The following is a 13,892-nucleotide window of genomic DNA, read 5'->3' on the forward strand; positions in this document are numbered from 1 at the left end:
CCCAATAATGACCTCAATACCAGACAGTGAGACCCAATAATGACCCCAATACCAGACAGTGAGACCCAATAATGACCTCAATACCAGACAGTGAGACCCAATAATGACCCCAATACCAGACAGAGACCCAATAATGACCTCAATACCAGACAGTGAGACCAAATAATGACATCAATACCAGACAGTGAGACCCAATAATGACGTCAATACCAGACAGTGACCCAATAATGACATCAATACCAGACAGTGAGACCCAATAATGACCTCAATACCAGACAGTGAGACCCAATAATGACCCCAATACCAGACAGTGAGACCCAATAATGACCTCAATACCAGACAGAGACCAAATAATGACATCAATACCAGACAGTGAGACCAAATAATGACCCCAATACCAGACAGTGAGACCAAATAATGACCTCAATACCAGACAGTGAGACCCAATAATGACCCCAATACCAGACAGTGAGACCCAATAATGACCTCAATACCAGACAGAGACCCAATAATGACCTCAATACCAGACAGAGACCCAATAATGACCTCAATACCAGACAGTGAGACCCGATAATGACCTCAATACCAGACAGTGAGACCCAATAATGACATCAACACCAGACAGTGAGACCCAATAATGACCTCAATACCAGACAGTGAGACCCAATAATGACCCCAATACCAGACAGTGAGACCCAATAATGACCCCAATACCAGACAGTGAGACCAAATAATGACATCAATACCAGACAGTGAGACCAAATAATGACCTCAATACCAGACAGTGAGACCAAATAATGACATCAATACCAGACAGTGAGACCCAATAATGACCTCAATACCAGACAGTGAGACCAAATAATGACATCAATACCAGACAGTGAGACCCAATAATGACCTCAATACCAGACAGTGAGACCCAATAATGACCCCAATACCAGACAGTGAGACCCAATAATGACCTCAATACCAGACAGTGAGACCAAATAATGACCCCAATACCAGACAGTGAGACCCAATAATGACCTCAATACCAGACAGTGAGACCCAATAATGACCCCAATACCAGACAGTGAGACCCAATAATGACCCCAATACCAGACAGTGAGACCCAATAATGACCCCAATACCAGACAGTGAGACCCGATAATGACCCCAATACCAGACAGTGAAACCCGATAATGACCTCAATACCAGACAGTGAGACCCAATAATGACCTCAATACCAGACAGTGAGACCAAATAATGACCCCAATACCAGACAGTGAGACCCAATAATGACCCCAATACCAGACAGTGAGACCCAATAATGACCTCAATACCAGACAGTGAGACCAAATAATGACCCCAATACCAGACAGTGAAACCCGATAATGACCCCAATACCAGACAGTGAGACCCAATAATGACCCCAATACCAGACAGTGAGACCCAATAATGACCTCAATACCAGACAGTGAGACCCGATAATGACCCCAATACCAGACAGTGCAACCCAATAATGACCTCAATACCAGACAGTGAGACCCGATAATGACCCCAATACCAGACAGTGCAACCCAATAATGACCTCAATACCAGACAGAGACCAAATAATGACCCCAATACCAGACAGTGAGACCCAATAATGACCCCAATACCAGACAGTGAGACCCAATAATGACCTCAATACCAGACAGTGAGACCAAATAATGACATCAATACCAGACAGTGAGACCCAATAATGACATCAATACCAGACAGTGAGACCCAATAATGACATCAATACCAGACAGTGCAACCCTATACTGACCCCAATATTGGACAGTGAGACCAGATACTGACCCCAATACCAGACAGTGAGACCAGATACTGACCCCAATACCAGACAGTGAGACCCTATACTGACCCCAATATTAGACAGTGAGACCAGATACTGACCCCAATACCAGACAGTGAGACCAGATACTGACCCCAATACCAGACAGTGAGACCCTATACTGACCCCAATATTGGACAGTGAGACCAGATACTGACCCCAATACCAGACAGTGAGACCAGATACTGACCCCAAGATTGGACAGTGAGACCCGATACTGACCCCAATATTGGACAGTGAGACCAGATACTGACCCCAATACCAGACAGTGAGACCAGATACTGACCCCAATACCAGACAGTGAGACCCTATACTGACCCCAATATTGGACAGTGAGACCAGATACTGACCCCAATACCAGACAGTGAGACCAGATACTGAACCCAATATTGGACAGTGAGACCCGATACTGACCCCAATACCAGTGAGACCTGATACTGACCCCAATATTGGACAGTGAGACCCGATACTGACCCCAATACCAGACAGTGAGACCAAATACTGACCTCAATACCAGACAGTGAGACCAAATACTGACCCCAATACCAGACAGTGAGACCAGATACTGACCCCAATACCAGACAGTGAGACCAGATACTGACCCCAATACCAGACAGTGAGACCCTATACTGACCCCAATATTGGACAGTGAGACCCGATACTGACCCCAATATTGGACAGTGAGACCCGATACTGACCCCAATACCAGTGAGACCTGATACTGACCCCAATATTGGACAGAGACCCGATACTGACCCCAATAACAGTCAGAGACCCGATACTGACCCCAATACCAGACAGTGAAACCAAATACTGACCCCAATACCAGACAGTGAGACCTGATACTGACCCCAATACCAGACAATGAGACCTGATACTGACCCCAATACCAGACAATGAGACCTGATACTGACCCCAATACCAGACAGTGAGACCTGATACTGACCCCAATACCAGACAGTGAGATCAAATACTGACCCCAATACCAGACAGTAAGCCCGACACTGACCCCACCAGACAGTGAGATCAAATACTGACCCCAATACCAGACAGTAAGCCCGACACTGACCCCACCAGACAGTGAGATCAAATACTGACCCCAATACCAGACAGTAAGCCCGACACTGACCCCACCAGTGAGATCAAATACTGACCTCAATACCAGACAGTAAGCCCGACACTGACCCCAATACCAGACAGTGAGACCCAATAATGACGTCAATACCAGACAGTGAGACCCAATAATGACGTCAATACCAGACAGTGAGACCAAATAATGACCTCAATACCAGACAGTGACCCAATAATGACCCCAATACCAGACAGTGAGACCAAATAATGACGTCAATACCAGACAGTGAGACCCAATAATGACGTCAATACCAGACAGTGAGACCCAATAATGACTTCATACCAGACAGTGAGACCCAATAATGACCTCAATACCAGACAGTGACCCAATAATGACCTCAATACCAGACAGTGACCCAATAATGACCTCAATACCAGACAGTGAGAACAAATAATGTCCTCAATACCAGACAGTGACCCAATAATGACCTCAATACCAGACAGTGAGACCCAATAATGACCTCAATACCAGACAGAGACCCAATAATGACCTCAAGACCAGACAGTGAGACCAAATAATGACCTCAATACCAGACAGTGACCCAATAATGACCTCAATACCAGACAGTGACCCAATAATGACCCCAATACCAGACAGTGAGACCAAATAATGACCTCAATACCAGACAGTGCAACCCAATAATGACCTCAATACCAGACAGTGAGACCCAATAATGACCTCAATACCAGACAGTGAGACCCAATAATGACCCCAATACCAGACAGTGAGACCCAATAATGACCTCAATACCAGACAGTGAGACCCGATAATGACCTCAATACCAGACAGTGAGACCAAATAATGACCTCAATACCAGTGAGACCCAATAATGACCTCAATACCAGACAGTGAGACCCAATAATGACCTCAATACCAGACAGTGAGACCCAATAATGACCCCAATACCAGACAGTGAGACCCGATAATGACCTCAATACCAGACAGTGAGACCAAATAATGACCTCAATACCAGACAGTGAACCAATAATGACCTCAATACCAGACAGTGAGACCCAATAATGACCTCAATACCAGACAGTGAGACCCAATAATGACCCCAATACCAGACAGTGAGACCAAATAATGACCTCAATACCAGACAGTGAGACCAAATAATGACGTCAATACCAGACAGTGAGACCCAATAATGACCTCAATACCAGACAGTGACCCAATAATGACCCCAATACCAGACAGTGACCCAATAATGACATCAATACCAGACAGTGACCCAATAATGACCTCAATACCAGACAGTGAGACCCAATAATGACCTCAATACCAGACAGTGACCAAATAATGACCTCAATACCAGACAGTGACCCAATAATGACCTCAATACCAGACAGTGACCCAATAATGACCTCAATACCAGACAGTGAGACCCAATAATGACCTCAATACCAGACAGTGACCCAATAATGACCCCAATACCAGACAGTGAGACCAAATAATGACCTCAATACCAGACAGTGACCCAATAATGACCCCAATACCAGACAGTGAGACCAAATAATGACCTCAATACCAGACAGTGACCCAATAATGACCCCAATACCAGACAGTGAGACCAAATAATGACCTCAATACCAGACAGTGAGACCTGATACTGACACCAATACCAGACAGTGAGACCCAATACTGACCTCAATACCAGACAGTGAGACCAAATAATGACGTCAATACCAGACAGTGAGACCCAATAATGACCTCAATACCAGACAGTGACCCAATAATGACCCCAATACCAGACAGTGACCCAATAATGACATCAATACCAGACAGTGACCCAATAATGACCTCAATACCAGACAGTGAGACCCAATAATGACCTCAATACCAGACAGTGACCAAATAATGACCTCAATACCAGACAGTGACCCAATAATGACCTCAATACCAGACAGTGACCCAATAATGACCTCAATACCAGACAGTGAGACCCAATAATGACCTCAATACCAGACAGTGACCCAATAATGACCCCAATACCAGACAGTGAGACCAAATAATGACCTCAATACCAGACAGTGACCCAATAATGACCCCAATACCAGACAGTGAGACCAAATAATGACCTCAATACCAGACAGTGACCCAATAATGACCCCAATACCAGACAGTGAGACCAAATAATGACCTCAATACCAGACAGTGAGACCTGATACTGACACCAATACCAGACAGTGAGACCCAATACTGACCCCAATACCAGACAGTGAGACCCAATACTGACCCCAATACCAGACAGTGAGACCAAATAATGACCTCAATACCAGACAGTGAGACCTGATACTGACCCCAATACCAGACAGTGCAACCCAATAATGACCTCAATACCAGACAGTGAGACCCAATAATGACCTCAATACCAGACAGTGAGACCAAATAATGACGTCAATACCAGACAGTGAGACCCAATAATGACCCCAATACCAGACAGTGAGACCCAATAATGACCCCAATACCAGACAGTGAGACCCAATAATGACCTCAATACCAGACAGTGAGACCCAATAATGACCCCAATACCAGACAGTGAGACCCAATAATGACCTCAATACCAGACAGTGAGACCCAATAATGACCCCAATACCAGACAGTGAGACCAAATAATGACCTCAATACCAGACAGTGAGACCAAATAATGACCTCAATACCAGACAGTGACCCAATAATGACCCCAATACCAGACAGTGAGACCAAATAATGACCTCAATACCAGACAGTGAGACCCAATAATGACGTCAATACCAGACAGTGAGACCCAATAATGACCCCAATACCAGACAGTGAGACCCAATAATGACCCCAATACCAGACAGTGAGACCCAATAATGACCTCAATACCAGACAGAGACCAAATAATGACCTCAATACCAGACAGTGAGACCCAATAATGACCTCAATACCAGACAGTGAGACCAAATAATGACCTCAATACCAGACAGTGACCCAATAATGACCCCAATACCAGACAGTGAGACCCAATAATGACCTCAATACCAGACAGTGAGACCCAATAATGACCCCAATACCAGACAGTGAGACCCAATAATGACCTCAATACCAGACAGTGAGACCCAATAATGACCTCAATACCAGACAGTGAGACCCAATAATGACCCCAATACCAGACAGTGAGACCCAATAATGACCTCAATACCAGACAGTGAGACCCAATAATGACCCCAATACCAGACAGTGCAACCCAATAATGACCTCAATACCAGACAGTGAGACCCGATAATGACCCCAATACCAGACAGTGCGACCCAATACTGACCCCAATACTGGACAGTGCAACCCAATAATGACCTCAATACCAGACAGTGAGACCCGATAATGACCCCAATACTGGACAGTGCGACCCAATACTGACCCCAGTACTGGACAGTGCGACCCAATACTGACCCCAATACTGGACAGTGAGACCCGATAATGAGCCCAATACTGGACAGTGAGACCCGATACTGACCCCAATACTGGACAGTGCGACCCAATACTGACCCCAATACTGGACAGTGAGACCCGATAATGAGCCCAATACCAGACAGTGAGACCCGATACTGACCCCAATACTGGACAGTGCGACCCAATACTGACCCCAATACTGGACAGTGAGACCCGATAATGAGCCCAATACCAGACAGTGAGACCCGATACTGACCCCAATACTGGACAGTGCGACCCAATACTGACCCCAATACTGGACAGTGAGACCCGATAATGAGCCCAATACCGGACAGTGCGACCCGATACTGACCCCAATGCTGGACAGTGAGACCCGATAATGACCCCAATGCTGGACAGTGCGACCCGATACTGATCCCAATACTGGACAGTGAGGAGCAGGCTGCATCAGAGCTGGGAACAATCATCAGGTCAGTGAGTGATAGGACCAGTGAGTCCATGGACACTGTGTGTTGGACAAGATGTCCCGGAGATCAGAATTGCAAGTTAGTCACCAGATTGAATAAACCAAATGAGAGCAGCAGTGTGCGTTGTTGTTGAGAAGGTTGTACATCTGAGGAGGAAGGATAAATGAGGTAAGTGCATTGTGAAGGTGCTCCATGGAAAGGGCTGCAAACCGCGAATGATTGAACCCCAGAGGCAGTGAAGATTCCAATTGGAGAATCAGAGAAGGAGGTGTTACACAAGAGGGTGGTGACAGAATGGAAGCCATTCTATATAGCACGGCCTGAGCTAATGAGATTATCAAGAGATGAGCAGTGTTGGCCATTTCTGGAGAAGTTACCTGTGTGCTGCAATATGCTTCACAAGGATATTAACCTAATTCTGCTTGTCGCAAATCCCAGTCACAGCTAGTAATGCCTGGAGTTCAGTCTCATGAAGGAGTTCCTCCCATGGGAAGAGCAGGTTGTGGGAGTTATTGCCCAGGACACTCTGGGCTCCAGTGTTGGGACCATGAACCTCCATCTGGGATCGGATATGTTTACAGTATGACGTGTTAATTACAGACCCATGTGTAATAGGTTTGGGGACTGCAATCTTCAACTCACTGCAAATTGGCTAGCAGCAGAATCTAACCAGAATGTCGAAGGATGGCCGGTTGGAGGGCTGTTGGGGAGGGAGGGGGGAGCTAGTGGCATAGTGATATTGTCACTGGACTAGTAACCCAGGGTATTGCTCTGGGGACATGTGTTCGAATCCCACCACGGCAGAAGGTGGAATTTGAATTCAATTAATAAATCTGGAATTAAACGCTAGTCTAATGATGGCCAGGAAACAACTGTTGATTGTTGTAAAAACCCGTCTGGTTCGCTAATATCCTGTAGGGAAGGAAATCTGCCGTCCTTATCTGGCCTGGTCTACATGTGACTCCAGACCCACAACAATGTGGTTGACCCTTAAATGCCCTAGCAAGCCACTCAGTTGTATCTATCCACTATGAAGTCAATAAGGAATGAAACCGGACGGCCCACCTAGCATCGATCTAGGCACTGGAAATGACAATGGCAAACCCAGGCCTGTCGACCCTGCAAAGCCCTCCTTACGAACTTCTGGGGGCTTGTGCCAAAGTTAGGAGAGCTGTCCCACAGACTAGTCAAGTAACAGCCTGACAGTCATACTCCCGGAATCATAACTTACAGAAAATGTACCAGGCACACCACCATCATCATCGCCTGATATGTCCTGTCCCAATGGCAGGACAGATCCAGCAGAGATGGCGGCACAGTGGCATAGTTCCGTTACAGCTACAACACTGGCATCTACCCGGCAATGTGGAAAATTGCCCAGGTAAGTCCTGTACACAAAAAGCAGGACAGGTCCAACCCGGCCAATTACCACCCCCATCAGTCTACTCTCAATCATCAGTAAAGTGATGGAAGGCGTCCTCAACAGTGCTATCAAGCGGCACTTGCTTAGCAATAACCTGTCCAGTGACGCCCAGTTTGGGTTCCGCCAGTGCCACTCAGTTCCTGACCTCATTACGGCCTTGGTTCAAACATGGACAAAAGAGCTGAACTCAAGAGGTGAGGTGAGAGTGACTGCCCTGACATCAGGGCAGCATTTGACTGAGTATCACATCAAGCAGCCCTAGCAAAACTGGAATCAATAGGAATCAGGGGGAAAACTCTCTGCTGGTTGGAGTCATACCTAGCACAAAGGAAGATGGTTGTGGTTGTTGGAGGTCAATCATCTCAGCTCCAGGACATCACTGCAGGAGTTCCTCAGAGTAGTGTCCTAGGCCCAACCATCTTCAGCTGCTTCATCAATGACCTTTCCTCCATCGTAAGGTCAGAAGTGGGGATGTTCTCTGATAATTGCACAATGTTCAGTACCATTCATGACTCCACTGATACTGAAGCAGTCCATATATAAATGCAGCAAGAACTGGACAATATACAGGCTTGGGCTGATAAGTGGCAAGTAACATTCACGCCACACAAGTGCCAGACAATGACCATCTCCAACAAGTGAGAATCTAACCATCTCCCCTTGACATTCAATGGCATTACCATCGCTGAATCCCCCACTATCAACATCCTGGGGGTTACCATTGACCAGAAACTGAACTGGAGTAGCCATATAAATAACGTGGCTACAAGAGCAGGTCAGAGGCCAGGAATCCTGTGGCACGTAACTCACCTCCTGACTCCCCGAAGCCTTTTCACCATCTACAAGGCATAAGTCAGGAGTGTGATGGAATACTCTCCACTTGCCTGGATGGGTGCAGCTCCAACAACACTCAAGAAGCTTGACACCATCCAGGACAAATCAGCCCGCTTGATTGGCACCCCATCCACAAACATTCACTCCCTCCACCACCGACACAAGGTGGCTGCAGTGTGTACCATCTACAAGATGCACTGCAGCAAATCACCAAGGCTCCTTAGACAGCACCTTCCAAACCCACGACTTCTACCACCTAGAAGGACAAGGGCAGCAGATGCATGGGAACACCACCACCTGCAAGTTCCCCTCTAAGCCACACACCATCCTGACTTGGAACTATATCGCCGTTCCTTCACTGTCGCTGGGTCAAAATCCTGGAACTCCATGCCTAACAGCACTGTGGGTGTACCTACACCCCAAGGACTACAGCTGTTCAAGAAGGCAGCTCACCACCACCTTCTCAAGGGCAATTAGGGATGGGCAATAAATGCTGTCCTAGCACCAGCGATGCCCACATCCCATGAACGAAATTTTAGAAAAGGTCAGATGTCAGACAGCTCACCTGGCTGTTGAGGAAGGTCTCGGCCTGTCGGATGTCCCGCAGGAAGAGATGGTAAATGTGGGACTGGAGCAGCACATCCTGCCGGCACTGCCACATCTGCTGCAGCTTCTTCCAGCCAACCTGCAGCTTCTGCAGCCACTGCTGAATGGAGAGGAGGGGAAGTTCGGTTTCATCCAGCACCACCAGCTCATTTACTGCGAGAATCTTCTGGTAGTCCTCTTCATGTTGGCCAATTTCCTCTTTCAGCGCTTCATGATGCCTGAGGAGAGCTTCAGCCTCTGCCAGCGTGTTGGGCAGTTCCTCGGACACGGTCGCTGCCTGCGTCTGGGCAAGCCACGACAGGAAGCTATCCAGATCTTGGATAAACTGCTGCAACTTGCTGGCAACACTCAGGGAATCCTCGCAGCCCTGCAAAGATTGCTTCAGCTGCTCCCACTCCTCGCTGATTTCCTCGAACTGGATTAGGATTTCCATAGCCTGACTGGGGTGTGCAGCGGCCAAACTCTCTGCCTCCAGCTGCAGAGCAATCAACTTGGGCTCGATCACAGCGAGGGCTCCCTCCATGGTGGAAAGTTTCCTCTGGAGAGCGACCACTCCCCCCAGGTCGTTGCCAAGGTACTGCGTCGACTCGATGGCTTTCCGCTTCTCGCTGATCTGAGACTTGATCTCGTTACACTCCAGTAAGTAATTCTGAATATGCAGCAGAGAATTAATGGTCTCCTTTTTATTTTCAACCAACTGCACAATGTGGCCCCACCTGCAGGAGGAACACAATTAACGTTTACTAAATATTCACTGCAATGAGCAACTGAGAGGCAAGGCCCGAAGTTGGATGGGATCTGGTTTGTGTTCACCTAGCCAGTTAAGCTCTGTACACCATGATACAATGGTTCACGCACAGCACAGGTGGGACTGCCGCCACTGGCAGTGCCCATCCCACCCAAGCACCCGTTCGGCCGCTCCCTTCACAAGCTGTTTTCCCACTGCCAGACAGCAATGCCAAGAGGCACGACGCTAACCATGGCATGGAAGTCTGGCCGCTTGCTGCAGCTCGGGCCTCACACTACCCATGGTGACCTTCAGTGGGACGGTGGTAGAATGATAATGTCACTGGACTAGTAGTCCAGAGGCCCAGACTAAAGCCTTGGGGACATCCCACCACGGCAAATGGTGAAATGTGAATTCAATTAATTTAAAAAAAAATCCAGAATTAAAAAGCTAGCCCAATGGTGACCATGAAACCATTGTCGATTGTTGTAAAAACCCATCTGGTTCACTAATGCCCTTCAGGGAAGGAAATCTGCTCTCCTTACCTGGACTCCAGAGCCACAGCAATGTGGTTGACTTCTAAATGCCCTCTGAAATGGCCTAGCAAGCCACCCAGTTTCTCGAGGGCAATTAGGAATGGGCAATAAATGCTGGCCTTGCCAGTGACACCCACATACCTTGAACGAATAAAAAAAAGAAGTGCTGCAGTGTCTCTGTGAGGTCCCACAGAGAGCTGACACTCAGGTCACACATTGTGGGTCCTATTGTAACTCTACGAAAGTGGATGGGTTTTGAATGGGTTAAAATCAGGCCCCGATTTTAAGTCTCACGTACACTATCTGCACAACAGAGTTGGGCAAACCCTGCCCCGACACAGAATCGGTCTGGTCAAATCTTGCCCCAGACTCTTTAATTAACTCCTAACATCTCCTGGCATTTCCTGGGCAACTGTTTCAAGTTTTTGGTCCAGGTGCTGTGTCATGGGCAATCAATGTTGGCCCGACCAGTGATGCCCACATCTCGTGAACGAATAAAAAAAATCCCTTCAATGCTGGCATCTTCTACTTAGCTAATTACTTTTAATTTTATTCCCTTGGATCTAATTAACTAATTATTTAAATATTTACTCATTCACTGTGGTCCCTTGGTTTAACTTGCTTAACACCTGCTTCTACCCCCCCACTTCACCAAATCCGTTTAGCAACTCACTCCATTTCTCGATTCACACACGCAAGCACACGCATTCAAAACAAGCTATTACAGACACACATGACATGACACACTCATACACACAGGACATCCAGACACAAAACGCACCCACATGAAACACCAACAACAAACCAAAGACATACCCACATGACACTGTTACGAAGGTGCTTCTGTATTTTTAAAGTTTTTTTTTTAGGACTCATGTATTTTAGAATTATGGACATTGTTTTATTTGGGAAAACTGAAAAGGATTCCATGGAAATATTTTTCACTGGGGTCATTGAAGGGACAGGGAGAGGTCTTGTTTGAAAACAACATCTGCTGGAAGTCACCTGTCTTCAGATAAATACCCAACAGGGGGCTTTTCTGACCTGGGGAAGATGTTACATAGAAGTGACAGGTCAAGATTTATAGGGGTCAGGAGGCTTGACTCTTGAGATGTTGATTTTGGTTTTGCTTTGGAGAGTGGAATGTTTTGAAAGGAGTTTTAAAAAACAGCCAAGAGACCACTCACCCTAGCTCAGCCTTTTCTATCTCTTTGAAAAGCCTGCCAGCTTTTCCATCTCTTTGAGAAGCTCTTTGAAGCGAGTGTAAGAAATAGAGAAATAAATGCTGCATTCCTCATGAAAGGCCAGCCAGAAATTCCTGATGCTGCACTTCGCCTGGAAAACCTGCCAAATTAATCTTCAACATCACCTGAAGAGAACTGCTCTAGAAAGATCCCAGTGACAGCAGTCTACGCGTATTTGGGACGCCAAACCAAAAAGGAACAACTGACATCTTTCCACAACTTTTTTTCCCAAGAATTAGCAAGTATTTGGCCAAAGTATTCTTTTCTGTCTTTTCTTTTTCTAACAGAGTTCTAAAAAAAATCTATTTTTTTTCAGTTAACCAGTGTGTGTGTATGTGTGAGGGGCTAATGTAAAAGGGAACTTTCATATTACAATCTGTGTGTTAATGCTTTGCTTCATTACTGGTTAAGTCTTGTTTTATAATAAACTGATAATTTTGTTGTTTATTAAAGAAACCTGGTTGGTGTATTTTATTCTGGGATAAATAATAGAGTCTATGATTGACCATATCATTAACTGGGTCAACATTTAAATATAGGTTCTGACCTGTGGAAAAGTGGAATTAGAAAAGATGGTGCACTCCTCCCACCTCGGTCATAACAACACATACACAGAAACATAAATTTAGGCTCCTTAAACATGCAGGGAAGGGGAAGCTAGATAAAGCCATGAGGGAGAACGATTTTCTGATGGGATGAGAAATAGGGTGAGAGGAAGTTTGTGTGGAGCATAAACACCGATATAGACCTGTTGGGCCGAATGGCCCATTTCTGTGCTGTAAATTCTATGTGATTTTATGTAAGACAGATGCACACAGACAACACAGAGGTAGGCACATGCACACATACAGGCTGTGGGCACGAGGCAGTACCTGCTGTTGAGGTGGTCCTGGCAACCCCTGACCTCAGTGGCACTGGGATGTCCATTTTCCACCAGCTGCTGCACAATTTCATTCACCTCCACGACACGAACCAACATGCTGTTCATCTCCTGATCCAGACTCTCAAACCTACAGGAAGAGAACAATGCACTGAGACAGGTGACATTCAAACACTGAACCCCAGAAAGGACAGTTTCCCACCCTGCCCTCTGAAGGGTGCAACTCAACAATACAATTCCCAACCAAAGGCTATCCCTGAGGCTGGAAAACATTTCTTACTGAGGTAACCGTGCACCTGTGTACCAGCCAATACTTGGGCCTAGTCCCAGGTCCAGCACTGTATCTGGATACCAGCCAATACCCAAGGCCTGGTCCCAGGTCTAGCACAGTCAGTACCTGTGTACCAGCCAAGACCCAGGGCCTAGCCCCAGGTCCAGCATTGTATCTGTATACCAGCGAATACTTGGGCCTGGTCCCAGGTCCAGCACCACATCTATGTACCAGACGAGACCCAGGGCCTAGCCCCAGGCCCAGCACTATATCTGTATACCAGCCAATACTTGGACCTAGTCCCAGGCCCAGCACTGTATCTATGTACCAGACGAGACCCAGAGCCTAGCCCCAGGTCCAGCACTGTATCTGTGTACCAGCGAATACTTGGGCCTAGTCACAGGCCCAGCACTGTATCTATGTACCAGACGAGACCCAGAGCCTAGCCCCAGGTCCAGCACTGTATCTGTGTACCAGCGAATACTTGGGCCTAGTCACAG

At 46.7% G+C, this 13,892-nt stretch overlaps 1 protein-coding gene across 3 annotated transcripts in view; it reads right to left on the bottom strand.

The window, feature by feature from the left end:
- The window catches only part of LOC137353122 (spectrin beta chain, non-erythrocytic 1-like), a 194,971-nt gene that overhangs the window by 115,633 nt on the left and 65,446 nt on the right, over positions 1-13,892 (bottom strand). For all 3 annotated transcript variants that reach the window (XM_068019139.1, XM_068019136.1, XM_068019138.1), the window contains 2 exons: positions 13,114-13,251; positions 9,694-10,450 (listed from right to left, as the gene is read on the bottom strand). In XM_068019139.1, the coding sequence (XP_067875240.1) occupies positions 9,694-10,450; positions 13,114-13,251 (895 nt within the window). The remainder of the gene's footprint in view (positions 1-9,693; positions 10,451-13,113; positions 13,252-13,892) is intronic.

The sequence above is a fragment of the Heterodontus francisci genome, chromosome 40 (assembly GCF_036365525.1).
Source record: "Heterodontus francisci isolate sHetFra1 chromosome 40, sHetFra1.hap1, whole genome shotgun sequence".
NCBI classification, from domain to species: Eukaryota; Metazoa; Chordata; class Chondrichthyes; order Heterodontiformes; family Heterodontidae; genus Heterodontus; species Heterodontus francisci.